The following is a 9,749-nucleotide window of genomic DNA, read 5'->3' as shown; positions in this document are numbered from 1 at the left end:
CAGCCACTGCACTTCAGTCTGGGCGACAGAGTGAGACTCCAACTCAAAAAAAAAAAATACAAACATTACCTGGGTGTGGTGGTGCGTGCCTATAGTCCTAGCTACTCAAGAGGCTAAAGTGGATCATGCCACTGCACTGCAGCCTGGGTGACAGAGCGAGACCCTGACTCAAAAATAAAAAAATGCACAAACCACATTACTGAGTGGGAATCAAGGAGGGGGATGGGATGTCACCAGGAGAGTAGAGATGGGACTTAAACCTGCCCCCTCACTGCTATCAAGGGCCCTACTTCCTTCCCATGAGGAAGGCCATCATCACCCCCTCACTCCCCAGTACGGGTGAGGTGACAGCACAGGATCCAGGGAAGGACAAGTTGACCCATCGTCATGGGGCCCGGAGATCCTACTGCCAGGTACAAGGCACCAGACAGGCGGGACTGCACAGCCCTGGTATTGGGGCAGCCTGGAAAGTTGCTTCCTCTCCGAGGGAGTTTCCCCATTGATAAGATGCCTGGTAATCACTTCCTGCCCTATTTTAATTGCAAAAATAGCTGGTACCTAACCACTAAGGGGGAAAAAGAGTTGACCAAATGGAAGCACGTATGAGGGGAAAGGCTGGAAGAAACTGGCCAGACTTTGTGGGGGTTTCACTTGTCCTCAGTCTCTAAAAACCTAAGTGATAAAATCATCTGCACCATCAAGTTTATGTTCTGCTTGGCCAAGACCATCATTCCCATCTGTTTTTTTTTTTTTTTTTTGAGTTGGAGTCTCTCTGTCACCCAGGCTAGAGTGCAGAGGCATGATCACAGCCACCGCACCTTGACCTGCTGGACTCCAGAAATCCTTCAGCCTCAGCCTCCCGAGTAGCTTGGACTACAGACATGTGCCACCACACTCAGCTAATTTTTTCCATGTTTATTGTAGTGATGAGGTCTTACCATGTTGCCCAGGCTGGTCTTGAACTCCTGGGCTCAGGCAATCCTCTTGCCTCAGCCTCCCAGAGTGCTGGAATTACAGCGTGAGTCACTGTGCTCAGCCATCACTTCCATTTGACAATAAGATGTTTCTCTATTAAAGCTGCTCCCCCGCTGGGCTCGGTGGCTCAGCCTGTAATTCCGCGCCTTTGGGAGGCTGAGGCGAGTGGATTGCCTGAGCCTGCGGGTTCGAGACCCACCTGGGCAGCGAGACCTCATCTCAACAATAAAATAAAAAAATTAGCCGGGCATGGTAGCGCGCGCCTGTAACTCCAGTTACTCGGAAGGCTGAGGCGGAAAGATCGCCGGAGCCCAGCAGGTTGAGGCTGCGGTGGCCGGGAGCGGCCACAGCACTCCAGTCTGGGCGACAGTGAGACTCCAACTCAAAAAAAAAAAAAAAAAAAAAAGCCGCTCCCTGACCCCTTTTCCTCTCCTATCCTTAGTAGCAGAACTCCCAGGGGAAGCAGTCTCTGTGCAGTTCTCTTGAACCTACATCAGGCAGTTCTTGTCTCCATGACACCAGCAAAGCTACAGATCTCTGCCCACTGCCTCTTGCCCAGAGCCACGGCTCTGTGCCCTGGGCTGACTGACCTGTGTTGCTAAACCCTGATCAATTGGCAGTCTATATCACCTTGACATTCTAAGCTTTTTTTAACTTGTATTTTATTTTATTTTATTTTATTTATTTTTTTGAGCCGGAGTCTCACTCTGTCGCCCAGACTGGAGTGCAGTGGCCACTCCCGGCCACCACAGCCTTGACCCGCTGGGCTCTGGCAATCCTTCCACCTCAGCCTTCCAAGTAGCTGGAACTACAGGTGCGCACTACCATGCCCAGCTAATTTTTTGATTTATTGTAGAGACGAGGTCTCACCAAGTTGCCCAGGTGGGTCATGAACCCGCGGGCTCAGGCAATCTACTCACCTTAGCCTCCCAAAGGCACGGGATTACAGGCTGAGCCACCGAGTCCGGCGTATTTTATTTTTGAATCAGGGTCTCACTCTGTTGTCCAAGCTGGAGTACAGTGGCACGATCACAGCTCATCACAGCCTAAACCTTCTGGACACAGGTGATCATTCTGCCTCTGCCTCCCTGATAGCTGAGATACAGATGTGTACCACTACACCTGGCTAATTTCTTAATTTTTTTTTGAGTTGGAGTCTCACTCCGTCACGCAGGCTGGAGTGCAGTGGCACGCTCACAGCCACCCCAGCATCGACCTGCTGGGCTCAGGCAATCCTTCCACCTCAGCCTTCCAAGTAGCCAGAACTACAGGCACGCTACCATGCCCAGCTAATTTTTTTTTTTTTTTACTGTAATTTAGGTCTCTCGCCAAGTTGCCCGGGCTGGTCTTGAACTTGTAGGCTCAGGCAATCCACTGGCCTTGGCATACCAAAGTACGAGGATTACAGGCTGAGCCACCAAGCCCGGCTTTAATTTTTTTCCTAGAGACAGGGTCTTACTATATTGCTCAGGCTGGTCCCGCACCTTGAGTGCCCCAATTGCTAGGATTACAAGCTTGGGCCACCGTGTCCAGCCCCAAGTATTTTACTATTTTGAGAGCATGTGAACCCATGTAAAAGTTGTAGTAGTAGTATAAAGAACAACTATATAGACCCTTTTGGGGATTCACTTTTGCTAGCTGTTTCTCATTAAAAACCATTTGAGGGCTGGGCACGGTGGCTTATACCTATAATCCCAGCACTTTGCGAGGCTGAGGTGAGAGGACTGCCTGAGCCTACGGATTGGAGACCAGCCTGGGCAACTTGACGAGACCTCCTCTCTACAATAAATCAAAAAATTAGCTGGGCATGTGGCATGTACCTGTGGTTCCAGCTACTTGAAAGGGTGAGGCAGAAGGATCCCCTGAGCCCAGCAGGTCGAGGCTGCAGTGGCCATGGGCATGCCACTGCACTCCAGCCTGGGCGACAGAGTGAGACTCCAACTCAAAAAAAACCAAACCATTTGAACATCAATTGCAAACCTTACAATATCTCACCCTAAATACTTTTCATCTTGGTTCTTTCTCCTTCATGGCCCAGTACCATCATCACCGCCAAAATAAGTGATAACTCCATATTGTCATGTATCCATACATATTCATATTTCCTCAGTTGTTCCCCAATGTCTTTTTATTCCTATTTTTATTTTGCAATGCATTTGGTTGTTATTTTGTACATCTTTTAAGATCTAAAACAGGCTGGGCATGGTGGCTCACGCCTGTAATCCTAGCACTTTGGGAGGCAGAGGCAAGAGGACTGCCTGAGCCCAGGGATTCAAGACTAGCCCGGGCAACTTGGTGAGACCTCCTCTCTACAATAAATAAAAGAATTAGCTGGGCGTGGTGGCATGCACCTGTAGTTCCAGTTACTTGGAAGGCTGAAAAGGAAGGATCACCTGAGCCCAGCAGGTAGAGGCTGCGGTGGCTGTGAGTGTGCCACTGTACTCTAGCCTGGGCAGCAGAGTGAGACTCTGAAAGAAAAAAAAAATCTAAAATAAGACCATAGTGGTGGTGAGGTGGGAGTGGGTAGAGTCAGATTCTGGAAGTACTTTGGAGATATAGTGGACAGGATTTGCTGACAGGGAATAAGAAATAAGAAAGGAGTCAGGGGCCTTAAGGTTCTGGCCTGAGCACCTGGAAGGGCCAAGCTGCTTTAACTGAGATGAGGTAGGGGACGTCTGATCCCCGTTTTGTACTTAGGTGATGGTTTTAGGGTATTTGGATGAGAGTCTGCTGTTTAGAGGACTCGTGAGCATAGTCAAGCACATCCTCTGCATAAAACATTGCCTCATGGCAGAGGGTAGGAGAAATAGTTAATTTCTTGTTGTTTTAGATCAGGCTTGGTGGCTCACACATCTGTAATCCCAACACTTTGGGAGGTGGAGGCAAGAGGATTGGCTGAGCCCAGGAGTTTGAAACCAGCCTGGACAACTTGGCGAGATCGTCTACAATAAACGAAGATATTAGCCAGGGGTGGTGGCACTGTCTGTAGTACCAGTTGCTCAGCAGGCTGAGGCGGAGGAATGGCCTGAGAGTCCAGAAGGTTGACTGCGATAGCCAGATGGCGTGGCTGCACTCCAGGCTGGGCGACAGAGTGAGACTCTGACCCCCTATTCCCCAAAATGTATCTTAGCAGCAGCCTTTTGAAATAGCCTTTGGAAGCTGTAATCTAAGCAAGTTCCCCTTCCCAGAATGAGTAACCGGAGCCCTCCCTCCCGACTTCAAGGCAGCCCAGGAAGGGGCTCTGGGTGCCTAACAAAAGCCTGTAATTTTCAAGTGTAGGAACAGGAGGGTGGTGGTCCCCTGCGCTGGCCAGGGACCTCTTCTTTCTCCTGCCCGTGGCGAGTTTTTTTTTTTTTTTTTTTTTTTTTTTTAGTTGAAGTCTCACTCTGTCACCCAGACTGGAGTGCAGTGGCCGCTCCGGGCCACCGTAGCCTCAACCTGCTGGGCTCTGGCGATCCCTCCGCCTTAGTCTCCCGAGTAGCTGGAACTACAGGAGCGCGCTACCACGCCCGGCTAATTTTGATTTATTGTAGAGATGAGATCTCGCCAAGTTGCCCAGGCGGGTCTCGAACCCGCGGGCTCAGGCAATCCACTCACCTCAGCCTCCCAAAGGCGCGGGATGACAGACTGAGCCACCGAGCCCGGCTTGCGAGTTCTTACAATGGACAAGTCTTGGCTAAAAATCTTAGTCTGTGTTTCCGAGCAAAAGTCGCCCCCCCAGCGGGTCCTCCGTGAGCCGTCTTCTCCCGCCCCTCATCTGACACGTGACATCCTTACCTCGATGGGAACACGTTTGTGCATTAGCTACACTTGTGTCCCCAGGGCCTGGGTGTCTGCCACACGCTGGGCGCTCAGTCCGCCTCTCCCCGAGACCTGAGGTCCCTGAAGGACTGAATTCATTCCATACTGACGATTCATTCATTCAATCCCCATTTATTGAGCGCCTGCTGGGTACGGGGCGGTGTGCCAGGGGTGGGGAAATGGACACCGCTAGCACACATGAGAGATCGGGGAAGCGCAGGCACAGAGGTCGGGACTCGGAGTCGCCCAGCAGCACCCCGCCTCCCGGCAGAAGCCGGCAGGAGACTGGCTGGCCACCCCACTGCTCGCGACTCGTCCGCGGCAGCCCACGGCCCACAATGCTGTGCGCCCCCGCGCAGCCCCGCGCCTCTTCCGGCGCAGCCAGACCTGGCTAATCGAGCGCGGGCTGGGCTCGGCGCTCGACTGGCGGTGCCTGCGCAGGCGGTGGTTTCCGGCGCGCGGAGCCGGCGGTGGCAGCCTCGGGCGCCGGAGCGTCGCTTGTGCTCCCCGGTCAGTGTGTGTCGGGCGTGACCCAGGCACCGCGGCCGCGCCTCGGCCTGTCTCCGTTGCAGGACACCGGAGGCGCTGCCCCGACCCAGGCCTCGGCCATGGCCTCTCTGCTCGCCAAAGACACCTACCTGCAGAGCCTGGCGAGGAAAATCTGCGCCCAGCCCGGGCCCGAGCCGCGGAAGCGCACGTGGGGTAATGAGCAGCCGGGCGCGGGGACTTGCAGTGTCTGGGCGGGACTGGGGGTGGGGGGCTTGGAAAGCGGGGTCCCTTTCTTTCCCCGCTCTTCGCTGCGGCCGAGATTGGTGTAACCTTCGGGTGGATTAGACACGTCTACGCATTAGAAGTAAGCCGGGCGCGGTGGCTCACGCCTGGAATCCCAGCACTTTTGGAGGCCGAGGCGAGTGAATTGCCTGAGCCCAGGAGAACAAGACCAGCCTGTGTAACATGCAAGACCTCGTCTCTACAGTAAATCAAAAAAATTAGCCGGGTGTGGTGGTGCGCGCCTGTAATTCCAGCTTCTCGAGAGTCTGAGGCAGAAGGATCGCCTGAGGCCAGAAGGTCGAGGCTGCAGAGGGCGTGATTGTGCCACCGCCCTCCAGCTGGGGCAATAGAGTGAGACTCCAACTCAAAAAGAAAAGTATTTGAAGTAAACATAAGTGCCGTTTAAGGTTACCGGTGTTTCCCTTGGTACAGGCCTCAGCCCGAAACTGCCATCCTGGGGTTGCACCCTGCCTCGGGCAGGAAGGGCGGCAGCAGAGATTTGGAGGAGGTGACCCCTGTAGGATAGGTTCTCGGCTGGTGGGCACTGGGAGCCGCCTTCATTACCTCCACCGGAGGGTTCCCAGTCGTGGACACTCGGTGGAAAAATACTTTCTCAGCCCATGTTGGAAGGACCCGGTGTTGTGTGGGGAGAGGGAAGGTGGAAGAGGGCGCCTGCCTTTATTGTTGGCATGACTGGTGACCAGGTTGTGCACAGAAAGTAGATGGGTCAGCAGGGGAAGCTGGGAGCTAGGACTTGTCAGCTGTCTGAACCCTGGAGCATCAGGGTTTAGCGTGGAACCAGGAGACGTAAAACGATTTCTTTTTCTTTTTTCGTTTGTTTTTTTTTTTTTTTTTTTTTTTGAGCCGAGGTCTCACTCTGTTGCCCAGGCTGGTGTGCAGTGGCAAGATCATGGCTCATCACAGCCTCTACCTCCTGGGCTAAGAGGATCCTCCCACCTTACCCTCTCAAGTAGCTGACACTACATGAGACTGCAGGCGCATGCTGTCACATCTGGCTAGTTTTTTGCTGTTGTTTTGTTTTGTTTTGTTTGTAGAGACTGGGTCTATGTTGCCCAAGCTGAATTTACTCTTTATACATGGAAAACATATTCGCTACAGGAAATTAGAAAACTTAGTTGAGTTTTCTCATCACCTAGTTATAACCTCAGATTGTCTTTCTCATCCTTCTTCTATAAGTGCACGTATCCTAGTACAGCCCATAAGTGTATATTTCACGTATTGAAACAATGCAGGTCCTACTATACATACTCATTTCTTCCATTTAAAAAATAAACATTTTCCTGACCTGCTAAAATGAAAACCTATAGCCAGATGCGGTGCCTGTAATCCCAGCACTTTGGGAGTCTGAGGCTAGAGGATTGCCTGAGCACAAGTGTTTGAGACCAGCCTGGGAAACTTGACAAGACCTTGTCTCTACAATAAATCAAAAAATTAGCCGGGCATGATGGTGCATGCCTATAGTTCCAACTACTTGGAAGGCTGAGGCGGAAGGATCTCCTGAGCCCAGCAAGTTGAGGCTGCGGTGACTGAGTGTGCCATTGCACTCCAGCCTGAGCAACAGAGTGAGACTCAGACTGAAAAGGAGAAGGGGGAGCTTATGTCATTATTTTTGATGATAGCTATGTAGTAGTTTGTTGTATAGCATGCCATTATTTGTTGCTAGAGGTGGATATTTAGGTTTTCCTGGTTTTTCACTTAAATAAGGCAATAAACATCCTTGAAACCAACCAAATCTCTGTATTTGATGAATTCTCACAAGCAGAACTGCTGGGTCAAGAATGTGAATGTTTTTTAAGTTTATGACATGTGTAGCCAACCTGCTTTCTAGGATTGCGGTTCTGAGCTCTGTGGATAAGTGTCTGACTACTCCATCCTGATTCTCTGCATCCTTCTGGGATCAAAGCCTTAGGGAGACTTTCCTGCCTGTTGAATGAGTCACAGAGATTGGAATGACAACGCTCTTATTTTGTACTTCAGCTGGCAAAACTAAAGGCCCAGAAGCTGCTGGACCCCCAAAAAAGAAAAAGAAGAAAAGGCAAAAGAAATTCCAGGAGCAGAAGGAACACACTGCTGAGCACAAGATCAAGTCCGTGGAGAAGAAGTCTCCAGTGGCATCTGGGACCAGGAGGCCAGAGGCAGCCAAAGAGAAGGAGGCTTCCGGCTCCCATAGGGCTCCTGCAGGTGAGAGACTCTGGGGCAGGCGGGGAGTACAGACCAGTTTGGGCTTGGATACAGACATGGTCTCTTTTGTGCATAAGAAAAGGCACTATCAGGCACACGTGGATCTCACAAGACGTCCCCAAGAGCAAAGATCGTAGAAGCACTGTGGGTGGGTGGCATCTGAGCATGTACATGGTGGGTCCAGGCCATGTGGCAAGCAGGATGGCAAGAGCAAGGCCCTGTCTCTCAGAGGACCTGGAGTAGCTAGGCTTGAAGAGCTTCACTGCCCTCAGGTCTCTGTGTGGGCGTCACGAGCCAACTTGTTCTAGGGCTCAGGCCGCAGAAGTTGGAAGAAATGGGAGATAGCTTGGCTTCTGCCATAGGAAGTATTTTCTCATGCCACAGTGCCTTACCTTGCGAGGAAGTTAGTCACCTGTGCTGGAGGACATTGTAGGGACCCATCCAGATTGAAGAGGTGGCGTAGAATTTACTAGAATTGCCCTACAGTCCACGAGTAGCCACCAGGCAACAGGGAGGTCGATGAACAGAGATTTAGACTTAGATGCTGGGCCCTGGGGAGGGAGGGGAAAGGCTGAAGAGGGCTCCTTCCTGCAGATGGCCCGGCCAAGGAATCCGACTCTCTCTTTGCCCTGGACTTTCTGCGCCAGCGACTGCACGAGAAGATCCAGGCGGCACGGGGCCAGGTAGGTGGGCGAGACCTCGGGAGCCCCTACAGCGTGTCTGCTGGAACACTTTACTGCTCTGTCCCCGGATCCCATGGGGTCAGCTCTGGGGAGGACTGCACTGTTCTTACTTTTGCAGCGAGTCCTGCCAGGGCCTCAGCAGCTCTGCCTGGGAGAGCAGTCCTTGTTTTCTTAGAGAACTTCAGTCCCCAAGGTCACCAGCCTCCTGCTGGCCTTTCCAAAGCCTCAGGCTCTTCTCTTTACCCAGCTTCTGGGGAGCTGCTTTTGCTGAGCCCCAAACTGGTCTGGGCACTTCCTGGGCATCTGTTTTTCTGAATGTCATGCTAGCCCTGTGAGTTGGATGAGGGACCCTGAGACGAGGTAACCAGCCACAGGAAGCATCAGTGCCCAGGACAGAACCAGCCTCGGCTCTTTGTGCTGAATGGTCTTGACTCCCTTTAGGTCTCATGTGTGGGGGACAGTCCCCCAGCTTCTTCCCATCCTGGGCTAAGCCCACTGGCTGTCCCAGGATGTGGTATCTGATTAGAGAGAGGAATCAGGGAAGCCAGGCGCGGTGGCTCACGCCTGTAATCCCAGCACTTTGGGAAGCTGAGGCGAGAGGATTGTCTGATCAACATGGCAAGACCTCATATCCACAATAAATCAAAAAATTAGCTGGACTTGGTGACGCATTCCTGTAGTTCCAGCTACTTGGAAGGCTGAGGCAGAAGGATTGTCTGAGCCCAGCAGGTTGAGGCTGTAGTGGCCATGAACATGCCACTGCATTCCAGCCTGGGCGAGTGAGACTCAAAAAGAAAGAAAAGAGGAATCAGGGCTCTGGCAGCACAGGTCTGGTTCAGTCTGGTGTGGGGCTCTCTTGTTGGTACCAGGATGGGAGAAGCATCTGGAGGAGTGGCATTTGGGTGTGTCATGAGCACAATGGGCAGAGGTCAGGACAGGCACCCAGGCATTCAGAACTGACTCCAAGTTCTGGATGGTAGTCTTGCCCTTTGGTCTGTAAAGCAGTGGATGACAGATGAAAGCACCCTAGTAGCTGGGCTCCGTGGCTCAGCCTGTAATCCCACACTTTGGGAGGCTGGGGTGAGTGAATTGCCTGAACCCGCAGGTTCGAGACCCGCCTGGGCAACTTGGTGAGACCTCATCTGTACAATAAATCAAAAAATTAGCCGGGCGTGGTAGCACACACCTGTAGTTCCAACTACTTGGAAGGCTGAGGCGGAAGGATGGCCAGAACCCAGCAGGTTGAGGCTGCAGTGACTGGGAGAGGCCACTGCACCCCAGTCTGGGCGACAGAGTGAGACTCCAACTCAAAAAAAA

General features: G+C 52.3%; 1 protein-coding gene across 1 annotated transcript in view; it reads left to right on the top strand.

Annotated features, from left to right (window-relative positions):
• The first annotated feature begins 5,369 nt into the window (after positions 1-5,369).
• The window catches only part of SURF6 (surfeit 6), a 6,136-nt gene continuing 1,756 nt past the window's right edge, over positions 5,370-9,749 (top strand). The window contains exons 1-3 of the mRNA XM_008049021.1: positions 5,370-5,478; positions 7,546-7,749; positions 8,344-8,432. Coding sequence (XP_008047212.1) covers positions 5,385-5,478; positions 7,546-7,749; positions 8,344-8,432 — 387 coding nt within the window. The 5' untranslated portion in view covers positions 5,370-5,384. The remainder of the gene's footprint in view (positions 5,479-7,545; positions 7,750-8,343; positions 8,433-9,749) is intronic.

Source organism: Carlito syrichta, unplaced genomic scaffold (genome assembly GCF_000164805.1).
Source record: "Carlito syrichta isolate Samal-C Ts95f unplaced genomic scaffold, Tarsius_syrichta-2.0.1 Scaffold130439, whole genome shotgun sequence".
Taxonomy (NCBI): domain Eukaryota; kingdom Metazoa; phylum Chordata; class Mammalia; order Primates; family Tarsiidae; genus Carlito; species Carlito syrichta.
Note: the sequence above shows the minus strand (reverse complement) of the source record. Positions and strands in the feature narration are given on the sequence as shown.